The sequence below is a fragment of the Callithrix jacchus genome, chromosome 10, assembly GCF_049354715.1.
Source record: "Callithrix jacchus isolate 240 chromosome 10, calJac240_pri, whole genome shotgun sequence".
Classification (NCBI taxonomy): Eukaryota; Metazoa; Chordata; class Mammalia; order Primates; family Cebidae; genus Callithrix; species Callithrix jacchus.
This window is the reverse complement of record NC_133511.1, coordinates 24,227,502-24,251,796: the sequence shown is the minus strand read 5'-3', so window position 1 is coordinate 24,251,796 and position 24,295 is coordinate 24,227,502. Positions and strand designations below refer to the sequence as shown.

General features: G+C 41.3%; 1 protein-coding gene and 1 pseudogene across 3 annotated transcripts in view; one reads left to right on the top strand and one right to left on the bottom strand.

Annotated features, from left to right (window-relative positions):
- SIAE (sialic acid acetylesterase) overlaps nt 1–24,295 on the top strand; it is a 36,514-nt gene that overhangs the window by 8,351 nt on the left and 3,868 nt on the right. For all 3 annotated transcript variants that reach the window (XM_003734120.6, XM_078339760.1, XM_078339759.1), the window contains 6 exons: nt 4,049–4,224; nt 9,641–9,779; nt 14,198–14,375; nt 16,123–16,232; nt 16,794–16,927; nt 24,027–24,181. In XM_003734120.6, the coding sequence (XP_003734168.5) occupies nt 4,049–4,224; nt 9,641–9,779; nt 14,198–14,375; nt 16,123–16,232; nt 16,794–16,927; nt 24,027–24,181 (892 nt within the window). The remainder of the gene's footprint in view (nt 1–4,048; nt 4,225–9,640; nt 9,780–14,197; nt 14,376–16,122; nt 16,233–16,793; nt 16,928–24,026; nt 24,182–24,295) is intronic.
- LOC118145943 (5S ribosomal RNA) lies at nt 10,541–10,659 on the bottom strand (annotated as a pseudogene).

The following is a 24,295-nucleotide window of genomic DNA, read 5'->3' as shown; positions in this document are numbered from 1 at the left end:
TGGTGGAGATGAACTTCAGGTTACTACAGAATAAATGTAGATTGGTGAGGGGCAGTGTAGTCAGTAAGGCCTTCTTGACTTCCAAGCCAGTTCTACAAAACACTGAGCCACTTTGCAGCTAGTGAGGAACTAGGGTTCTGTTGGGTGGTTTGGTTGGGGGTGGGGAGTGAAGAGGTCTGCTTTGTTCATTTCTAGGTTATTCTTAAGAAGGGAAAGGTCATGGATAATTTTCCTTTTTCTCTTCTTAGCATCTGAGATTTTGGCACAATAATAGAACAAAATAATTAACATATGATATCAATGTCGAAAAGGAAAGCAAGACAGCACTTTTTGACTATGTCTCTAGACAAATTATTTTCATTGTTTCTTTTGTTTGCTTGTTCTTCCCATTTGGAGGTGGGAGTTAATTGGGAGGTGGAGAGAAGGTGGAGACAGAGAGTTCTTCACTGCCCTTGGCTGGGAAGAGCAACAATAAGAAATAGGCCACCAGAGGCCGGGCACGTGGTTCACGCCTGTAATCCTAGCACTTTGGGAGGCCTAGGCGGGCAGATTGACTGAGCTCAGGAGTTTGCAACCAGCTTTGTCAACACGGTGAAACCCTGTCTCTACTAAAAATACAAAAATTTGTTGGACATGGTGGCGTGTGCCTGTAATCCCAGCTACTCGGGAGGCTGAGACAGGAGAATTGCCTGAACTTGGGAGGTGGAGGTTGCAGTGAGTCGAGATTATGCCACTGCACTCCAGCCTGGGAAACAGAGCAAGACTGTCTCAGAAAAAAGAAAAGAAAAAAAGAAATAAAGAAATAGGCTACCAGAAATGCTAACCTTTAGATATGAAAACATAAAGCCCTAGTCAATTTACATGGCTGTCTTTCCAGTGTAACCCAGGGATGGGGTTTACTTCCTAATATTTACTTGATGGAGTGCCTGCCACATTAAGCACTCTAAATAGCTGTATAATGAAAAAAGGAAATTAATCTTCCTAGGTGGTACAAGAAAAAATGCAAGGAAGCAGAGATTTGAATGCACTGAAAATGAAAATTTACAGAAACCTGGGCCTGGCCTGAAATAGCTGATAGCAAGTGATTAGGGCCCAGAAGAAGGATGCAGAGCCACTTGTTCAGAAAGCTGATCTGGATCAGCAGAAAGCCAGCTGGATGGCGAACTCTTTGTGGTTAGTTGGTCGTCTATTATTTGGACTCAAGCTTATGGACTTCATGGGTCAATACCGTTTCTAATACCTCTTAAATGGACTTCATTCGCCTGTGGTGAGCTCCATTTCAACCAACCAGTCCTGAACTGATAAGAAACGTGGTGGGTTTTCCCTTTTTAATCTCACCCTTGCTTTTGGTCTAAGAAACAGTCTTCACAGGTGCACTGTTCTTTGTATGTACTACATAGGAGCAAATCCTTATTGTTTTAAATGAACTGTCTCTGAATTGGTTTAACCATTAGTAACCTCTCTGGTGTGCATCAAGTTTTCCCTGCTTTGTCTGGAAGTTAACTGTTCTTAACACTTGTTATTGTCAGAGTTTACTTTTTCTTTCCTTTTCTTTTCTTTTTCTCTTTCTTTCTTTCTTTCTCCTTCCTTCCTTCCTTCCTTCCTTCCTTCCTTCCTTCCTTCCTTCCTTCCTTCTTTCTTTCTTTTCTTTCTCTTTCTTTCTTTCTCTCTCTCTCTTTCTTTCTTTTCTTTTAGATGGAGTTTTGCTCTTGCTGCCCAGGCTGGACTATAATGGTGTGATCTCAGCTCACTGCAACCTCTGCCTCCTGGGTTCACGTGATTCTCCTGCCTCAACCTCCCAAGTAGCTGGGATTACAGGTGCCCACCACCATGCCCAGCTAAATTTTGTATTTTTAGTAGAGATGGGGTTTCACCATGTTGTCCAGGCTAGTCTCAAACTCTTGATCTCAGATGATACACCCACCTCAGCCTCCCAAAGTGCTGGGATTACAGGCATGAGCCACAACGCCTGGCCAGAGGTTACTTTTCTTTTATCAAGTAGGAAAGAAAAAAAAACTCGAAAGTAACATCTTGAGGACTAGCACAGAAGGAAGTTTTCCAAGGTCTTTGAGGAAGTTGGAAGGAGGTTTCTCTGGGAGGGCAATCTTGGGAATAAGGCTCAGGCCTTGATGCCTAGTTTTTTGACTCCTTAGGCCCTAGAGGGAGTGCATCCTATGGCTGTAGTAGGATGGTATTGCCATGTTTTGCCCAAATAGTTTGGGCATTGTCTTTTTATTACTGGGTAGCAAAATTTTTCAGAACCTCTGGTGAAGGTAGTTTTCTTTACCAGCTATGTTGCTGGATTGAGGCTAGGGGTAAATACCTAATTAATAGCACTGAATAGGAATAAATAGTATAACCATAGAAGACTAAGAAATAGTCCTTGGTTTTCTGGGGGTTGACCTCACCATCATAAGTGAGTAACGTTGGTGGCAGAAGGACAGAGCACCAGTAAGATGTGTCAGTGTAGGCAGCCTGGAAAGACCTTGGCAAGCCTGGAGTTGGGACAGATTGGAGTGTCTGCCTGCTCAGAAGTGTGAGCCATATGGAACACATCACACCTGTGCGACACAATCTGTCCTAGCTGCCCACTGTTTCCAAAACAGTGATTTTTCTGGTTTAGGTGAATTATACATTTAATATGTTGACTTGTAGCTATTGATGGGATAAAAACAATATTGAACATTTGGTCTAGGGTTTAATTAACCTCTTAGGCATGGGAGTAGCAAGCTCAATTGCTTATGCTTTTAAGAGGAGCAAACATGCACCCTTTCCCTGATGACTTGGGGCTTTTGGACATTTTCCCCAGAACTCTGAGTAGTATTTTATGAATTGAGTTTTTGCTAGTCACCTGTTGTGCACTGGGACATCTCATGCTTCTGTTTAGCTCTTGCTGATTAGAAAGAACTTTGCAGTGTCTAGCACATAGGAGGCACTTGGATGGTATATTTAGAATTATTGTTTCTCATATTGGATGTAGTAATTTTAGGATGCTTCATTTCCAATTCTTATCATTCTTTCCCTTTGAATTTACAAATTTACATTGATCTGATGGGTACAAATTATAAATAAGTTCATCTTCTTTGGCATAATGCCAAGAATATTTATTTTAAAATGTTAATATCTCATTTTTTTCTATTTTCCCACTCTTGTTTCATCAACTTTGTTCATGTTGCTTGGTTCTCCTTGGCATAATTTTTGCCATTTTGCAGATATTTTCCTGAAGCTTCTAAGTTTCTTGATGGCAGAGGTGGTCTGGTGAATGATGAGAAGGAGCAGGGTGGTAAGGGTGGTTCTAGGGAATATGCTATGAATTTCTGAAATTGGGTCTCGGATAGCTTCTCATCTCCCTAATTGAGTCCCAAAGACTTAAATCTTGTAGACAACTCTGTAAAAATAATTAATTGGGCCTATTGGAATATCTTTTTCACAGAAAGATTAATTTATATGCCTCCCACTACTTTTTGATGTGTCAGTTTCTCCACTCAACAGTTTGCTGTTAGGAGAACCTGGACCAGTGGTAGTGTTAATCCTTGTTAGCAACACAGGAGGAGGTGGGGAGTGAAGACAAGGCTGATACTGTCAAGCCAGGGGAAGTTCCAGATTATCAGTGATTTTCTCTACCCTGTGGTCACATTTGATTGAGTAATTGCAGGTTAGTTTGGGACATTATGCTAATCTAAAAGATGAAATTATGTTAATTTTGACAGCTGGATAGTATAATAAAAATTTCTCTTTTATGTTTTCTATTAAACTCTTGAATTTTAATCTGTGCATATTTTTGTCTATCCTCATTTAGGATTATAACTGGGTAACTTACTTTTTTTGTAAATGCTTCAGTTAAAACTAAAGAGGGATTGGTACAGATTAAGGATAAAAATGTTGCTGCTCTTGTTAGTTTTATCCTCTTGTCTGAAATTTGGCCAATCTTCATAGCTTTAAGTTCAGTTTATTATAGAGGCTGGGAATAGCCACAAATGAGTATAATTGGGCTTTAATTTCATTTTAATTGATTGATTAATTCCTTGGAGTCCTGTTACTATTTCAGCTCATTCTAACACCTGGATGGTGGTACTGGATCCTATGAAGCCTGGAGGACCTTTCGAAGTGATGGCACAACAGACTTTGGAGAAAATAAACTTCACCATGAGAGTTCATGATGTCCTGTTTGGAGATGTCTGGCTCTGTAGTGGGCAGAGTAACATGCAGATGACTGTTTTACAGGTAATTTGCAGAGTCTCAGCAATAATACACAGTGTTGGTGATGAAGAAGGAGAAGAAGGAGGAATAAAGGGGCAACGAGGAGAATCAGGACTGTTTCTATTTACTGAATACCATGAGCCAAGATCTGTTCTAAGTGCTTTGAATGAATTCATTAATTTGACTTAACCATCTTAAGAGATAATTTATTGATTAAATAGGTAGTTATTGACTGGTGCTAATATATTCTACATAGGTTAAGAACTTAAAAGGTTAGGAACCTAGAAGGAGTATTGTTTTCTCTAGCACTTTTTTAAAAACTGAGAGTTTCTTCTCAAGTTGATTTTTATTTTCTTGCCTTTTTTTTTTTGGAGATGAAGTTTCTCTCTTGTTTCCCAGGCTGGAGTTCAATGGCACAATCTCAGCTCACAGCAACCTCCATCTCCTGGATTCAATTGATTCTCCTGCCTCAGTCTCCCGAGTAGCTGTGATTACAGACATGTGCCACCATGCCCGGCTAATTTTTGTATTTTTACTAGAGATGAAGTTTTGCTATGTTGGTCAGGCTGGTCTCAAATTCTTGACCTCAGGTGATCCACCTGCCTCGGCCCCCCAAAGTGCTGGAATTACAGGTGTGAGCCACCAAGCTGGGCCTATTTTCTTGGCTTTTAATCATTCCTTTGAGAAATATTAAATTTGAGATGTAAACCTCTGTACAACTAGACCATGATTTCAATTCATCTCTTTTTGAAAAATGTGTGAAATTCGATACATTCATGTACTCTATGATTTGTTGTTTTGCTTCTATTTCTTAGTTTTTCTTTTTTTTGTAGCCTACTGCTAACTAATGATACCAAAATGAACATATATACTTTATTTCATCATTAGTTTTCTGATTTAGAATTTAAATTCTTACATTGAAGTCTTCTTTATCAACATTTTATTTATGCTTACTTTCTGTCTTATTTATATATATGGAAGCCCCCCTATTTTTTTTTAAAGAGATAAGGTTCTTCTCTGTCACTCAGGCTGGAGTGCAGTGGTGTGATCATAGCTCACTGCAGCCTAGAACTCCTGTGCTGAAGGGATCCTTCTGTCTCAGCCTCCTAAGTAGCTGGGATTACAGGTCTGAGCCACCATGCCCAGCTAATTTTTTATTTTTTATAGAGATAGGGTCTTGCTATGTTGCCCAAGCTGGGCTTTTTGAATTAAAATGCTTATTAAACTGAACTTTGACTGGACTATCTTTTAGCATAATAGAGTGGAGGCAAAATTGAAGTTTTATTTCTTGATAGAAAAGATGGTTTTTGTATAGAGCAGAATTGCTGTTAACTCATTAAGGTAAACAGTACTTTTCTTAATGCTATAATTGCAGTTCCCTGTTTGCACAGTAAGGCATGGACCGGATATGTTTGTATCTATGTAGTCACTTTCTCAACAGCAGTCTATGCCAGGGGATCCCGTCCCATTTTCTGTCAAGCTAAATCAGATTTTGATTGTTAAGAGTAAACATATTTTTCCTGCCTAGAATTTACCCCTAAGCATCTTCTGTATAAAGCTAGGGCTCCAAGCTCTGAGATATAGGGGAATAGGAAAAATTCCATCTGAAAAAGTGGTAATTTTTATTTTTTATTTTTGTTTAAATCATACACTTAGTTTGCAAGATAACATTTTAGGTGCTGACAGTACCAAAAGCCAAGTTTTCTAGTCTCTTAACAGCCTATGAAACCTTATATTTTGACTAAAAGGATGTTCTACATGGCTTCTCCTTTATTCCTTTTGCTCCTTTCCTCCTACAAACCCCCAACACACACACACACACACACACACACACGTCTTTCTCCTTCCCTCCTTCCATATGACTTTTCTGAGGAGGTAAGATTTCCACTATAACCTACCACTCTTCACATTCAAATCAAGGAAATGGCAGATTGCGTGCCCATCTTGTTGTTAGGGTAAAGTGGAATTTTAAAATTGAGTGTTATTTATAACGCTGAGTGAGATGTTTATAAATGGAGAAAAGTCTAAATGTTCATCTGTCGCCTCCTAAGTCAGGGTAGGTCTTAAGACTTGGATATTTCTAGTTGTGCTCAGAAAAAGATGGCCAATATCCATCAGGAAACCCATTTTCCAATATCTCAGAACTCCCCACGTTCCTTCTTTACAAATAGAGAAATTAAGATCCAGAAGAGAAGGGCTGGTACCACATTCCAACAGAAGATTCACAGGACTTATGAGGGTGGCTTTTTTTTATAGTTATCTCCTCAATTTTAGAACTGTGCCATAGTAGAAGGTAAAATAACGTACAGAATTTCCAAATTCTTTTAAGTAAAGTTTCTGTCCTTCAGTGTGTGTGTATGCACACACAGACTCACATACATGCTTTACTCCCCTATGTAGACCCCATGCCAAGATCCTCTGAGGAAATAGATTCTTGACGTGTCTTCATTAATTCAAGAATGTGGTATAAAGGTTACAAAACGAACACCAGTGAGCAGCTGCTTTGATGGTGAACGGTCCAGTCCCTAGAGAGGCAGCGGTTCTCTCTCCCAGCCTCTGAGGCGTTAATGACTTCAAATACCTTGGTATTCATTTACATCCTCATTTAAATACTTGGTAGAAAAATAATTACACTGAGGTGTTTGATGAGATGAAATCTGATCTCAGCAGATGGAGTAAGGCTTCCCCTTTCATCAGCAGGGAAACCAAGTGTCATTTAAATGAAAATCTTCCTGCAATCTCTTTATTCCTAAGTTTGCTGCCCATATCCCTGAGGAAATGCTTTCATCAAAAAGGCCTATTTATTGGGAAAGGATACCAATTTCTGAAGTAATTGTCATTATGTTGTCAGGTACAGAAGGAATGGTCCCCACCCCCATTTTTGCTGACACTCTCTGTGGCTTTCAAGTTTTGGCTTGAAATTACACACAAATGTGTCTGAAAATGGAAGTTTTCCAGTTAATGTTTTGGATCCAGTTCTGTGTGCTGGTATCAATATAGGAGAATGCCAACCATTCTGACTCTATTGGCCTCACAGCACTCTACAGTGTTAGCAACGGGTCTAAAAGACACGTAGCATGTTCTCCCATACTGCCTCCCAAGCTGGCGTCTCACTGCGATGAGGCACTTGAGTTCCCAGTCAGTGCGGAAGCTAGTGTGGGTGGAGAGAATGAAAGCAGTTTCATCCTCTGTTTCCATGGAAGCAACATACAATCCTGAGTGCTTAGTGCAGAACTGAATTCCAAAGGAGGCGGCTTTTTACAGGTACTTGCTGCTGAAAAATAATTTCCCTGCCAGATACACTGTGAGTGCATTAGCCTGTTCTTACTCCTTCATGTTTACTTTACATTAAACCTGCCAGGTATGGATTTCCTGTGGAATTTTCCTGAGACCGTATGTAATCTGTCTGGAAAATGGGAAGACCAGTAGCCCTGACACCCTAGAGCTGCCATTTCCAAGGGAGCATTTCAGGTTGTGGCTCCCACTGTGACCAAAAGAGCCATCTCATTTCCATCTGATCATCTTACTGGGTGCTGCAGGCTCATTGGCAAGTCCAAAGCGATTCAAGGGGCAGCATCTTTCAGTGAAATGCACCATAGGGGCACCCAGCTGCTTGAGAGTTTCTTTTATGCTGTGGCTGGAGGGCCAGCTGTGTTCTCTGTGGTGGGTGGGGGCAGAAAGCAAGCCAGCTGCAAACTCTGTGACCAGCAGCCAATGGAACGTATCCGGCTTCCTATGCTTCTGGCCACTGTGGCAACCCCGACTCAGCTGGAGCGCCTGTTCCCTGAGGCAAGTGGTAACGGCTTCCTGATGCTCCTGTTAGTCCTTTGTTTTGGGAGAAGCTGGGCCAGTCCAGGGGGATAGAAGGGACTCAAGAAGAAACACACAAATTAAAAAGCAGAATAAAATATTTCTGACATATTTGTTTTAAAATAAAAAAATAACTAAAATGTCAGGATGAAAGGAAATAGCACTTATGCATAAGCTCATAGAGGAAGGATGCTTCTTCACTGCACTAACAAAGAAGGTACTAGGTATAGCACCCACATTCTTGTCCAGAAAAACTCTCAGTCACTCCTTTCATACTCCTGACAGTTGATGAAGTGTAATAAAGTGATTTGGGAAAACATGATTTATCTCTGGATGAACCCTTTTCTTTGTTTAATTCCTTGGGGCTGTTCTGAGCTGTTACCCTGAGCACCATCTTTCCAATCTCCATGCCTCCCTTGCTTTTCTTTGGTGATTTACCAAGACCAAGATGAGGATACCGTCAGCCTTGAGTATCCACCAGTACCACATGTGCAGACCCGACCTCAATATTTTTAGATGGAAAATATTTGAAGAATAAAAATTAAAAGTGACAATACAACAATAAATAATACACATTGAAAAAACAATATATACAGGTTGAGTATCCCTTATCTGAAGTTGCTTGAGATCAGAAGTGTTTCGGATTTTGGATTTTTTTGGATTTTGCAATATTTGCATAGACATAATGAGATATCTTAGGGACAGTACCCGAGTCTAAACATGAAATTCATTTATGTTTCCTATATACCTTATGCACATAGCCTGAAGGTAATTTTGTACCATATTTTAAAATAACTTTATGCATGAAACAAAATTTGTGTTAAGTATTTATGTGTGGAATTTTCCACTTGTTGACATCATGTTGACACAAAAAAAAATTTGGATTTTGGGGCATTTTGGATTTTGGATTTTCAGATTAGGGTTGCTCAACATATAACTATTAAGTAGCATTTACATTGCATTAGGTATAAGTAATCTAGAGATGATTGAAAGTATAGGAGGATGTTTGTAGGCTATAAACAAAGATGGCATTTTACATAAGGGACATGAATCCTCAGATTTTGGCATGCTGGGGTTTGGTGGGTAGGTGGGGTGGGGGGGTTCTTGGAACCAACACCCTGTAGATATGAAGGATAACTGAGACTTACTCCAGCATGTTTCAGTAGTTTAACAGTCACTTCTTAGGTGCTGAGCACGCTTCTCTTTGTGGTATGGATTGGACAATTCTACCTTCCCATGGCCTTTTTGGTTCCACAGAGTATCCTAACCACTATTTTAAAAAGAAGTTAATTGGCATGGTTTTGTGTTATGAGATACTTTTTCAGAGCAGAAATAGTTTCAAGGTATCAGAGTGTGCTGAATGCGGGGCAATATTCTTTAGCCTAAGCTACTTCAAGGCTTTTTAAGATCACAGATTTCATTATATTCCTATCCTTTTTGGGAACATGATTCATCATGGTCTCTTTTGGTAAAAGTGGATCAAGGTGATCCAGTCTGCATATTGGTTTTGGCTATTAATTTGATCTTAATGTATTGAAGGCTCAGGAGCTCAGAGGATTGATGTTTACTAAGAGATGTCAGGCTAGTTCGCCACCCACTAGGTTAAATGATGTTTCAATTTCTTTTCCAGATATTAAATGCTACAAGGGAGTTGTCTAACACAGCTGCCTACCAGTCTGTCCGCATCTTCTCTGTCTCCCCCATTCAAGCAGAGCAGGAGCTGGAGGACCTTGTCGCCGTTGACTTGCAGTGGTCTAAGCCCACTAAAGGTATGTGACACAGCACTTGAACATGCTGTCTCTTATATAATGGATTAGTGTCCTAAGTGGAATTTATAAGACTGAATTTGGTTCTTATCTGTCTATTACCACTCATGTCTTCCTTTCTTATTGATTCTTGATCCTTCCTGATGGTGATTATTTCAGATTTCTTACCAAGACTACCAACAAATCTTCCCTCTTGCTGTGGGAAATGACTCTTCCATCGACACCTGCAGTGAAAATATCGAGGCCCCTCGGCATGGTCTCTGCCAGCATCTCTCGCCAGTGCCTTCGCTCCAAATCCTCTTCTCTTTCTTCCCTTGTTTCTGTGTCTCTAGACAACTGACTGGTCTCTTTTCAGGGCTAACTCTGATTTGGGTTCTGCTTTCTCCAGAGCCTTCTTTAATCCCATAGGCGGTGTGGTTTCCCCCTCAGTCCATTCAGCATTTCATGACTGCTCTGTGTCAGGATCTGTGCCAGGCCCCAGGGACAAAGAAGTGACCAAACACACAGCCCCTGCTCTCTGAGCTTAGCCTTTCTTTTATTCTCATGAAACAAAACAGTAGTAAACCTCACAAACACCCTTCTCAGATGCTTCATCTTTCTCCTTTGCTTTGTTAAACCGTTCTAGAACATCTCCTGTTTTCATGCTTTTCACTGCCTTTCTCTGTGTTCACTCTTCAGCCCTTTGTCACCAGGCTTCTGCTTCCACCTCAACAATTTGTTCACCTGGAAGTTCCTACTGTTCTTTTTTTATTTTATTTTTAAAAAGCCTACAGCACCCTGTATTCCCAGTCAGCCTCCCATCCAAGTACTAACCAGGCCCAGCCCTGCTTAGCTTCCAAGATCAGATGAGATTGGGTCGGTTCAGGGTGGTATGGCCATAGACACTACTGTTCTTCTAATGGTAAACCTAGAGACCTCTGCTGCGTTCAGCACTGTGGACCACCTCCTTTAGAAACTGCATGTTCCTCCTCACTTGCCTGGTGATTTCCTTTCCTTTCCTAGTTCTCCTCCTCTGGCTTCTCTGTCCCTTTTTCTTTGCTTCTTCATTCCCTTCTTTCAGATGTGGTCCTTGTGTCCTCCCTGGACTTTTTCTTTTTTTCCTATGCATGCTTTCCTTGGTGCTCAGATGCTCCAACATTTTCAAGTATTAATTCACTTAACAAATAAATATTTGAGTGTCTGCTGTGTGCTCAGCACTATTCCAAGTGCTTGGGATATCATAGTGAGTAAAACAGGCAAGAATGCCTGACCTCATGGAGCTTACAGTCTAGTGTGAGGAAATACTGAAAGTGAATCATAAAATTAGTAAATTATGGCAAAGTATCTGATGCTATCCAGTCTCACACTATCTGAACTCTCTATATAAAAGAGCTCGGGAACTGAATGGATTCAGGTAAATTTTTGGATGAATCCTTTGCTCTATGAACTCTTACTACATGGTATCCAAAACTCAGGACTCAATCAAATTTGGATAACGCATCATGCCTTGCTATCTGAATTTGTTTTCACTTTGTGAAATCAGAAATGGAATGAATAAATGTGGATATCACAGGATAGGTTAATGGGTGATATGTACTAATGAGACAAAAATAAATAAATCAAATATACCAGGGAAGGGAGGCAATAGGGAGTGTTGATGCTGGAATGGGAGAGTGGTTTGCAATTTAGAGTAGCCAGGGAAGACCCAACTGAGAAAGGCGACATTTCAGTAGCAGCCTGAAAGAGGCGAGGCAAGGCAGATATCTAAGAAGGGCACAGAGGATCCATCTCTCCCACACTGAGATTCTCTCCTGCCTCTTCTTCATTTTTTTTTTTTTTTGAGAGAGAATCTCACTCTGTCACCCAGGCTGGAGGGCAGTGGCATGCTCTTGATTCACTGCAACCTCCACCTCCCGGGTTCAAGTGATTCTTCTGCCTCAGCCTCCCAAGTAGCTGGGATTATAGGTGTATGCCATTGCACCCAGCTAATATTTGTATTTTTGGTAGAGACAGAGTTTCACCATGTTGGCCAGGATGGTCTTGAACTCCTGGCCTCAAGTGATCTGCCTGCCTAAGACTCCCAAAGTGCTGGGATTACAGGCATGAGTCACCGTGCCAGGCCTCCCACCTCTTCTGTCATCACATCACTGCTGCTGGGAAAGGTTTTCTGATTTTAAGGGCTCTTGTAATTAGATTGGATCCACCTGGATAATCGAGGACACTCCCCACATCTCAGGTTTTTAACCTTTATCACATCTACAGAGTGCCTTTAGCCATGTGAGATAACACATCCATAGGTTTCAGGGATGAGTGTGTGGATGTCTTTTGGGTCTGTTATTTTGCCTACCCGCTACATTCTTATTCTCAAGCATTTCCAAGTGGCTTTCCATTTTCTTTACTCCAAGATGTGGCTCCAACCTCCCCTCCAGTCTTATCTTCCACTGTTCTCTTTTGTAATGTCTGCTCCAGCCAAATACTTTCAGAATATTTCCTATTCTGTGTGCCTTTTTGTGTATTTTTTCTTCTGCCTAAAGTGCCAGCTCTGTTTATTAAACTTCTATTGGTGGTTTAAGGCTTTCCCAGCTCTTCTCTTCCTTCCTGTTTGCCACTCCCCTCTATCTACTGCCAGTGAAAACACCTTTATACCAGATAGGCACAGCCACCCTCCACCAGTCAGCAAACACTGACTCTCCATTGTGTCCTGGACACTGAGGATATAGACGTCAATCAGGTAAAGTCCCTGCTAATAGTGTAGTGGGCTAAGGGAAACACTAAACAGAGGGTTATTGCAAAGTCTAGTGATGGAGCAATGCTCAGAGTATTGTGGAAGCACAGTGTGGGGAGGGGAGGTCAGTCTTTAGCAGAACTTTTAGGATCTGCCTCTCATTTGATATTCTTTCTTGGTGTTAAAACTTTTTAATACTTGTTTGTACCTCTTGAGGCACTTGCCATCTTTTGCCATATATTTTATTCAACTAAATACTTGTCCTATTCTATCAAGTATTGGAGTGCCAGTGACTTAGCCATAGTATGTCTTTAATAAACCTTAGGCTGAACTGATCCCATCCTTGTGTATATATGCATGTTCCGCTCTTCACCAGCTTTCCTCTAACATGAAATTTCTCACTCTTGCCTCTGTTGGTTACTGGGCAGTGTAATTGGACGAATGAGTTAGACTGTGCTGAGAATTTAAACATTAGTTTTGGCTTCTGTTGCCTTTTTGGGCCAAATTTTCCATTACTTATCTCTGCATGTTTTCTTTACCATAGCTATTTATTTTTATTTTATTTTATTATTTATTTATTTGTTGAGACTGAGTTTTGCTCTTGTTGCCCAGGCTGGAGTACAGTGGCACAATCTTGGCTCACTGAAGCCTCCACCTCCTGGGTTCAAGCAATTCTCCTGCCTCAGCCTCCCAAGTAGCTGGGATTACAGGTGCCTACCACCATGCCTAGCTAATTTTTGTATTTTTAGTAGAGACAGTGTTTCACCATATTTGCCACGCTGTTCTCAAACTCCTGACTTCTGATGATCCACCCGCCTCATCTTCCCAAAGTGCTGGAATTACAGGTGTGAGCCACCCTGCCCACCCTCTTTACCATAGCTATAAAATTGGGTATTAAGCTACCCAGAAAAAAAAATACATGTTTCTTCTTAAGTTGCCCCCTGCTTGCTTTTTCCCTTCCACAGAGCTAGGTGGGAATGAGTGGCTGAGTAAGAGGGGAGACATAGAAGAGAGTGAGTAGCATGGGGACGTGATGGCCTTCCCACCTCTCATTTATTTGAGGGAGATGATTGATTATCCGAGAGTCTGCAGAGCCTGTAAGTGATGGGAAGCACGGGGAAGCCTATTGCCTAGCCAGAGAGCTTTAACTTTCATGTTATATAAGTGAATTATTTATACTCAGGCTGAGAGCAAAATCGCTATTGTATCTGCCTCTCTCCCAGGCAGAGAGCGCTCTTTCCTTGTTATGAGAACTAGCATTTTGAGCAACTGAAAAAACATGAAGACAGATAAAAGGGAACTATCACTAAGATTATGGTTTTCTTCCTTGGAAAAGATTCTCCTTAGGGAAGGTTTGGAAGAGATGATAGTGTCCAGACCGGCATGTTAGTCTTGATGCTGTATCTTCTCTGTGCCTCTCAATCTTATCCTACTTTTAAAAGTCTTAGAAAAGAACAGAAGAATGACCTCGGCTCACCCTTCTCACCTAGACCCACCTAGCAGCTGCAGTTTGTATCCATCCACCTTTTTTTTTTTTGAGACGGAGTCTCGCTCTTTTCCCCAGGCCAGAGTGCAGTGGCACGATCTCAGCTCACTGCAACCTTCAGCTCCCGGGTTCAAGCGATTCTCCTGCCTCAGCCTCCTGAGTAGCTTGGATTACAGGCATGCGCCACCACACCTGACTCTTTTTTTTTTTTTTTACTGTTTCTCTGAACAGAAAACTTAGGCCATGGAAATTTCAAGTACATGTCAGCAGTGTGCTGGCTCTTTGGGCGTCACCTCTATGACACTCTGCAGTATCCCATCGGATTGATCTCCTCCAGCTGGGGCGGGACACCCATTGAAGCCTGGTCATCTGGACGGTCACTGAAAGCCTGTGGGGTCCCTAAACAAGGGTAAGACAGCATTCTCCAGTCTGAGAAAGAGCCTACCAGGGAATTATGTAAGAGAGATTCATGTTTGTCTGTGGGGAGTTAAGTATATGTTGAATGTCCCAGTATATGTTAAATGTATGTGATTTATTCAAGCATAGGGAAAGCATTATTTTCATGTCATGCCATCACAATCATTTGAGAACATGTAAAAGAAATTATCTTTTTCCATAATAATAGTAATAGCTAGTAGTTACTGAAAGCTTTTTATATGGCAGACACTGTACTAAGCACTTTATATATATTAAGTATTAATATAATGAATACATATTATATATTGATATATTGAAGTATAGAGACTATTAAAGACTGTGGATGAAGACACTAAGTTTCAGAGAGATTTAGTAACTCGTTCATGGGCATGACTAGGAAGTGGCAAGTCTGGCTTCAATGTCTGTGCACCTAACCACTGTGCTGCATTGCCTAGAAAAATAAACAGGCCAACAGGAAGAACAAATGCTATAAACATGTACTCAGAGAAATGTATCAGTATACTGACTATGAACACCCACTTAGGAAAGGCTGAATCAAGAAGAATACGTGGGAGAGAAAGGGCTAGTTAATATAAATCCCGATACTAACATCAACATAGAGATGAGCAGTATGTGACCTGCTTTCATGGACCATGTCTCACTCACACTGAGAAGGCCTGTGGGAAGAGGATGGGCTTGAGCTCTTGGTATAGTTTGGGTACAAGCTTGCCTGTGGAGGAGTGAAGATGTTCAACTTTGGAAGAGGAAGAATGGCCTGCAGTAGAGTAGGAGGGAGCGTTAGACCAGATCTCTGGGGGTGGAAGGGATAATACTGAGGGTGTGGGGAAGTGGGCTTCTCACACGCGGCAGCTACAGGATAAATTCATATAAATAATCTACAGAGAAATTTGAGAACGTGTTCAGAGCCTTAAAAAAGATGCCCTTTGACACAGCAGTTTCATTTCTGGGAATGTATTTTATGGATATAGTTAAGCATGTATGCAATGACTTAGCTACAAAGAAGATAATCCTGGCATTGCTTATAAAAGCAAAAAGTTTAAAACAACCTAAATGGCTGTCCATTAAATAAAGGCTTATTTAATAAAAGTTAAATCAATGTATTGCCCATGTGAGATGCTCAACAATAAAGCACTCCTTCCCTGGGACTTTAATTACCTTATCTGGAAACTGGGATGACCCACTCCGGACTCATGAAAAGCTGACCGATACACTTATTTTGGGAATAACCTGGAGGTAAAATTCGGAGACTGTTCACATGTTTTCAAGTAAAAGAGTTTCAATTCAATTTTTTTTTTTTTTGAGACTGAGACTTGCTCTTTTCCCCAGGCTGGAGTACAGTGGCATGATCTCGGCTCACTGCAACCTCCACCTCCCCGGTTCAAGAGATTCTCCTGCCTCAGCCTCCTGAGTAGCTTGGATTATAGGTCTGCACCACCACACCTGGATAAATTTTTTGTATTTTTAGTAAAGATGGGGTTTCACTATATTGGTCAGGCTGGTCTTGAACTCCTGACCTCATGATCCACCCCCTACCTCAGCCTCCCAAAGTGCTGGGGTTACAGGCGTGAGTCACCGTGCCCAGCCTCAATTCAATTTTAATTCTGTGTTGCTTTTGTCAGAAGTTTGCCACAAGGGAAAGGGGATAGATGCCCAATTAGGGACCCTTATGTGATCAGTTACTGGCTCTCTGGTGACACTTGTGCATGGTATGATTTCAGATCAGTTTCATCTGATACAGTAACTGGTCCCAGGAAGCACTCTGTTCTCTGGAATGCCATGATCCATCCACTGTGCAATATGACCCTGAAAGGGGTGGTATGGTACCAGGGTAAGTGTTGAGTGTACTCTTTCTCCATTGTATCAGATAGTGTTTGCTGTATAACAGCACCCTAGAACTTAGTGGCTTAAAGCAACAATAACTTTATAATTTTATTCAGCTCACTGTTCTGTGGGTTATCAGGGTAGTTTTCCTTTCTGGGCTACTTCAGCTAATTCCTGCTGGGACCTCTTATGTGTCTTTGGCCACCTGGCAGGTTGTATGATGTCTGGATGACCTAGGATGGTCTCTCCCTCCCATGTGTTGTCTGGGGACTGTTGTAACATGGTTCTGAGGTGGCCTCTTATCCTTCAGCAAGCCAGTGTAGACTCATTTATTATTTATATAATAGTCTCAGGGTTCCAGGAGAGGGCAGAGCCCAAACCTGAAGTGCTTTTCAAGCCTCTGCTTGTACCACATTTGCCGATGCCCCATTGGTCAGAACAAGTCACAAGGCCAGTCTAGACAGACCATGGGAAGACCACTAATTCAGGGCATGGATAGAGGGAGGAGAGTAATGTGTGGCCATTTGCAGTCTACTCCAAACTCCACTTACAATTTGGACTGTTTTAGGGGAATCCAATATAAATTATAACACGGATCTGTACAATTGCACATTCCCTGCACTCATTGAAGACTGGCGCCAGACCTTCCACCATGGTTCCCAGGGGCAGACAGAGCAGTTCTTCCCATTTGGATTTGTCCAGGTATGATGTGGGCAAAGGTTTCTCTGACCATGTCAGTACATGATCCTGTATTGAGAGGAGGAGGTTTATGGGCATTGGTGTGGGGATGTGCTATTTAGATGTTTTTCCTGAGTTCATATTCTGTTTTTTGTCCTCATAATGTACTGATAAGGATCTGAATGTAAGACTTACTTCATCTCAGTTCACTGATAGGACAATTAAATCTTCAAAAAATGTTGATAAGTAACTAATATTATTAAAAAAGCATTACAGTTTCATTGAGGAAATATTAAAAAGATAAGCAAAAAAGCTAAAAACATTGATAATTTTATAATCCAGAAATAAGCTCATTCATTTTTGAAATAGATCTTTACTGTATCTTGCATTTTCTCTTAAAGTAGTATCTCAATTAGAGAGTAGTAAATTTTTTATGTCAATAAATATTAATTTTCAATGCAGTTTGTAATGATTGCAGAGTCTGAAATATGGTTATATTGTAGTTTATTTGATTAGCTCTCTATAGATGGGCATTTATGTTGTTTTAAAAGTTTGCTTTAATAAGCTTTAGCATGTTTATTTTCCTTGTTGCTAAGTCATTGCATATATGCTTGATTATTTCCCTAAGGTAAATTCCCAGAAATGAAATTGCTAGGTCAAAAGGTACACTTTTATAAAGCTTTGAACATGTCCCCAGATTTCTCTGTAGAAATTCAGGAATTTGTATAAACTTATACTCTTAGCAAGTGTCTGTAAGAAAGTCCATTTTCCCTCCCCCTTCCCAACGTGGTGTTATCCCTTCCACTCCCTGGAATGCACCATGCTCTGTCACTCCCAGGCACATACTTTCCTAGTAAACTCTAATAATATTTAACTTTCAGCCTACATATTATTTAGGAAGCCTTTTGTGACTATCCAGAGTCTGGGTTAGATGCTCCTTTTTTCTCTACTTCCCTTTTTATTTGCATGAGGTTTCCTACGTGACTATATTTTCCTGGGTCACACTTATATCCCTGGTGTGTATGTAGCTGGTTGGCACTCATTAAATCGCGGCTTAACACGTGAATGAAAGAAGATAGCAAGAGAAACCATACATTTATTTTATTTTATTTACTATTATTATTATTATTATACTTCTGGGGTACATATGCAGAGTGTGCAGGTTTGTTACATAGGTATACACGTGCCATGGTGGTTTGCTGCATCCATCACCCCATCATCTACATTAGGTATTTCTCCTAATGCTATCCCTCCCCTATCCCCCAACCCCCTGCTATCCCTCCTCCAGCCCCCCACCCTCCGACAGGCCCTGGTGTGTGATGTTCCCCTCCCTGTGTCCATCTGAAACCATACATTTAATTAGAGATAACTAGTCAGAAAGATTCTGCTTTCAGCCTTGCATAAAAAGAATAAACATTTGACCAAGTTCATAATTGCCTAGCCTCCATCTGTTCACATGACCTACACCTTTTAGGAGGGTGGTAGTTCTGGTTTTTCTAGAACATAGGAAATCAAACAAGTAAGGTGATATAAAAACAATGCCTATCTTACAACATGACAAGAGAGGCTTTACTGTGTAAATGGGACATACGTAGTTGCAGACACCTGCCTCCGCATGCCCCACAGATGCCTTCTTCTTACCATCCTCCCATCTCCTCTACCTTGTCCTATTTCACTGCTTTTTTTTTTAAATTTGTATAGACTTTCTTTTCACTTAAAATGTCTTATGATTATTTTCTTCTTTCTTGCATTTGTTTTGACTTTGAAATAAGATTATTCTTCTCATTATTTTCAAAGTAGCAGCTGCTGTCACCAGTGCTGCATCACTGTTGGTGGAAACTACGCTTGGGCTTTGGAAGTACTTTTTTCCTCTCTTGGCCTGTGCACATGGTGATTTGAATATGACTTTAGTCAACTCAAATCAAAAGTATGTGTTGAATGCTTATTATATGCTGTGAATCTTGTGAGATGCTAGAAATATAGCAACAGAGAGACCTGGTCCTTGTACTTATGCCTTACAGTTTAGTGGAAGTCCCTTAAGCTCCAGGCTTTAACTTTCTTATTACCAGCACAAACATTCTGGTTACTTGTGGAAGACTGGAACTATAAACATATCCCTCCAAAGGGAAATACCCAACATGACAACATAATGGTTCAGACTGAGTCAGAGCTAGATTAACTGCATTCAAATGCTAGCTCTGACACTTCTTGACCTATGTGATTTTGAACACGATATTGGACCTCTTTGTTATTTTAAATATTGAATGAGTTAATTCATATAAAGCCCAGAACATGCCAGATAATGTTAGTGTTGAATATTATTGATGAGAGAAATCAGAAAATCTGGAGGGATAGTTGGTCTGTAAGGAAAGAGGAACTGGCTTCATAGAAGTGCTGAGTTTGAAATGATGGTTACAGTCACTAGAGTACAGCTAGAGATTGAGGACGTGAGCTCCGTGGAGAGACCAGGGCTAGACATGTGTATCTGAGTTATTATTAGAGAGGCCACCTGCAGCCTGGGAGAGAAAGCAGGAGGCTAGGGGCTGGAGTCCCAAGGAGTGTGCTTTTTAAAAAGGGATTTGGAGGAACAGTTGAACAGACTACAAACTGCAGCATGTTATTTGTGAAATCCTCTGAGCGTGGCCGGTTTTATATTCTTTGGCTGATCTATGCCTTTATTAGCCGCAGTATATCTACCAGCCACTGTGGGAGAGGGATTAGTGCCCCACTCTATCTCAGATTAGGAAAACAGGAATTTCATTTGGGTGTGGAATACGCTGATGCCGCCATGTGGCGAGTATATAGTAGTGCAGTTAATGAAATAGAGTGAATTGCTGCAAGAATTCTCAGCAAACTGCCATTTTGAGAAAATTCTTTTGGCTTGAGAGGCTATTAGCTTGCTCCCTGTTGAGCTTCAGGCTGGTTTTTACCACAGGCTCTTTCCTGTGGCTTTGTTGCTGTGATCTTCATTGTGACCCTGGCTGGTGCACGTGGTTCTACTTTGCCTTCTGGGTGTTGTGTGGAAGAAGTAGGGTGACTTACTAGATCTTTTTATTTCCATCTTCTAGTCTTCATGAGATTCCACTGTGAAGCTCCAGAAACATCTTTTTGCATTTCTTATATTAAAGCTGATTTGCCTAAGAGAATTTTAATAAGAGAATTGGAAATATCCTATTAGTTCCATACCATATCTAAGGCTCCTTTCTCTTTACTATTGCAACCTCTCTGTGTTCTCCTGATGATTTTCTCATCTTTCTGGAGCAACTCAGAGAGCAGAAAATATCCTCGATTCAAAGTTGCATTTGGCCGCATTTGTAGGGATGATGTCAGGTATTTTCTGGGCTGTGTGAGTAATAGGCTGGTGGAACAGTCTGTGTAAAATGCAGTCCTCTGATGGGGTCAGACATTTTGAAATGGAGTCAAAAAACTGTTGTTGCAGGCCCAGACTGCTTCCCAGTTTGTGGTTTGACTTACAGTAAGATCATCGCTTGTAAAAGAGAGATAACAGGTTGATGCCTCTCATTGGCTGGAACTGGGGCTAAGAATAAAATGCTATCTAAATCAAAGGACAGGGTGATGTAAACATGAGAAAAGGAAGGAAGCTGGACTGCATGTATCATAGTAATAGTAAAGAATTTTTTCTGGAGCCTCTGTGTTTTGCAGGAGTAGGAGTATATCAACTTTCCGTTTAGATGAAAACAAATCCTGTTAACTCACTCTGCATTCAGAATCTGACCACTTCTCACTACCTTTACTCCTCCTACGCTAGTCTATGCCACCATCATCTCTCCCTTGACTTACTGCCTCCTAACTGGTCTTCTTCCTGCTTCTACCTTTTCTTCTCCCTCTTTAGGATATGCTCAGTATATCAAAGTGATCCTTTGAAGTGTAAGTCACATTGGAAGGCTCCAGTGGGTCCTCGTGTGCTGAGGTCAACAAGGCCATACATGTTGTGCCCCCTGCCTGCGTTACCCGCCAACCTCACCTCCTAATTCTCTCTGCCTTGCAAACGCTGCTCCAGCTACACTGGCTGCCTTACTTTTCTTTAAGCATGCTAGGCATACTCCCCTCATAGGGCCTGCTATTTTCTTTTCCATTCTTCCTGGGAAGTTCTTTTTCTGCTGTTCTAGTTTTCTGTTGCTGAGTAAGAAATGAATGCATAGTTAGCAACTTAAAATGATACAACACACGTTTATTATCTCAGTTTCTGTGGGTGAGATGTCTGAGCCTTCTGCTCAGTGTGGAAGTGAAGGTGTCAGACAGAGCTGGGGTCTCATCTGAGGCTTGGAGTTCTTCTCTAAGCTCATGTGGTTGTTGGCAGAATTCACTTCCTTGAAACTGTAGAACTCATGGCAGCTTACTTCTTGAAGGCCAGCAGGGGAGAGGGTCTGACTTGTAGATCCTCTTTGAAAAGACTCACCTGACTGGGTTGGGCTCACCATGATACTCTCCCTTTTGATGAATGTGAAGTCAGCTGACTGAGGACTTTACTTGTAACATCTACAAAAGCCCTTCACTTTTGCCATATACAGCATAATTACAGGATGATATCCCATTACCTTTGCCATAGCCAATTGGTTAGAATCAGGTATGAGTCCCCCCATCACCACAAAGAGGAGAGTATTGAATAAGAATGTGGGTCACTGTGGGTCATCTGCCTAACATACCCAGATACCCTCATAGCTTCTTTGTACACCTCCTTCTAGTCTTTATTCAACTCTGACACTCTCTCCTCTTCCCCCATTATATTTTCCTCCAGCACACTTATCACTTTCTCATAGGATATGTAGTTTACAGATCTATTGTGTTATTGGTTGTCTCTCCCCACTAGAATATAGGAATGGGAAGGGATTTTTGTATTTTGTTCACTATCTCCTAGGCCAATATTAGTGCATGACACAGAGTTGGTGTTCAGTAAATATTTGTTAAAAGCATGAATAAATAAACAAGCTGACTGATATTGCATGAGCTGAGGATCCTTCACAGGTCCTTTCTGGAACAATATTATTCCCCAAATATTCTGGTGCTACTTGGATGCCTGAGATGCCATACAGTTAATTCAGATGCTGTGGCTTCCGAGTGATGGATTTTAGCCTTTCTCTTCTTGCCCCATATCCAGCTGGTTGCCCAGTTCTGTCGGTTTATCTTATGTCTCATCATCTCATTCCATTACTATCTTTGTAGATTAGACCTTTGTTGTTTTGTGTCTAGAATATTATCATAGCTACTTAACGAATTAGTCTCTGTGCGGTAAGTCCTTTATTTGTTTTTTTGCCACAGCCGTATGTATGATTGTTAGAGCAATCTACTGAAATGGTCCTTTGATCATGTCAATAATTTCAGTGGCTCTGTTAATTACTTAATTGAGATGAAATTCACGTAATGTACAATTGACCACTTAACAGTGCTCAGTTCAGTTCAGTTGAGTTCAGCAGCATTTAGCACATTCACAATGTTGTGCAGCTGTCACCTCTACAGTTCTTTATTGCTTAATGCAAAAGTATCAATTATACAAACACTTGCCTTGCTGTCTTTCCGGGTTTGCCTTTCCTTCACAAATCCCCCAGTCCAGCTGGATTGCCCTTCTCTCAGAATGACCATTCTCTTCCCCACCTTTGCATCTTACATGGTCCTGACATGTGAAGTGTGAGCTGTACTGCCGGTAGTGATTTCTCATATTTTTGGTGCCCATTTAATGTTTTTATGAATTCTAAGGCCACGTTTTCCTATAATAATATTTGCCTGTTCTAAATGTTTGGTACTTGCCATCTGTGCCACTGATTTAGCATTTATTCCATACTATTTTATAGGTTTATGAACCATAAACCCATTAAACCCTTATGTTTATTTCTTATGTGTAGGTCTGTCCGCAACAAAGCTGTAAAGTACTTGTACCAGTTAGCTACTGCCATGTAACAAACTACCTCAAAAACCCCCGGCCTAAAATAGCCTTTCATAGATAGCTCTGTCTAGGGAGCTGGGGTTCGGGGGATTTGGCTAAGCTGCAGATTTTTGGGCTCTTTCATACCTCTGTGGGTCAATGGGGAAGCTCTGCTCCAGTCTGGGGTGCTGGAGTGGATTAGACGCAGCAGCTGTATTCTGTATCTCTTGTCCTTCTCCAGGGAGCATCAGGCTAGCCCAGGCTAGCTTTGTCCTTCTTGTGGCGATAGCAAGTGAAGCCATGTGGGGTCTCTTGAGGCCTAGGCTAGGAAGTGACACATCATCATTTCTGCTTCTGTCTATTGGTCAAAGCAAACCACATGGCTGAGCTTAGAATCAAGGGGTTGGGAAACATACTTGTCTTGATAGCAGGAGGAACTGCAAAGCCACATGGCAAGAGGGTGTGGATATAGGAAGGAGTGAAGAATTGGGGTCTTTGATGCGATTCGGCACATGCTCAAGGGCAGATTCTTCTCTGCTTCCCCACAGTGCCTAGCGTATTGTATACAGATATATCAGTTATCTATTGCTTTGTAACAAGCTACCCCAAAACTTAGTGGCTTAAACCATCAGCCATAGTTTTTGCTCATGATTCCTTGGGTTGGGCATGTAGGGCTTACCTGGGATAGCTCATCTCTGCCTTACGTGATGCCAGCTGGGCTTGTTTATGTGGCTGCAATTTGAACTGGAGGATCTAGAAATCCACATGACTGGTCTCTTATCTGGGATTCCTGGAACACTAGAGTCTCTCTTTCTATGATCTTCCAATTTCCAAGGACCTTCTCTCTGCATAATCTCTCCAGCAGTAGCTGGGCAGCATGACCAGCTCAGGGTTAAAAGAGGATGAAATCAGAAGGCAAGACCTCATAAGGCCAAGACTCAGTAGCTGTATAACATCATTTCTCCTGTATTCTGTGGGTCGGAACAGATCCCAGATTCAAAGAGAAGACCCTGCTGCTTGATGAGAGGTGTGGCAAAGTTGCATTCCAAGAGGGCACATGGGATTAGAGGAACTGCTGCAGCTGTCTTTGGAAAGACACTGCCACAGTGATAAGAAGCTCAGTAAATACTTGTTGAATGAGCATTTGAACGCAATGAGAGAAGCAGAAGCAGAGTCTGCCAGTGAAAAAACTCCAGCATGGGAATCAGATGCAATAAAATTAACAATGTCTCTGCTTTCTAGTTATCTTCGTATTTGTCTAAGATACGCTCAGATGGTTTTCCCCAGATCCGCTGGCATCAAACAGCAGACTTCGGCTATGTCCCCAATCTAAAGATGCCCAAAACTTTCATGGCCGTAGCTATGGATCTCTGTGATAGAGACTCGCCTTTTGGCAGGTACGATGGCTTCTTGGGCTTTGCATGAACAGTGTATGTTCTTTATAGTCTTTCACTCTGATGTTCACTTGTGAGGGGCAAATTAGACTGAGGATTGGCACTTAGAATCATGTC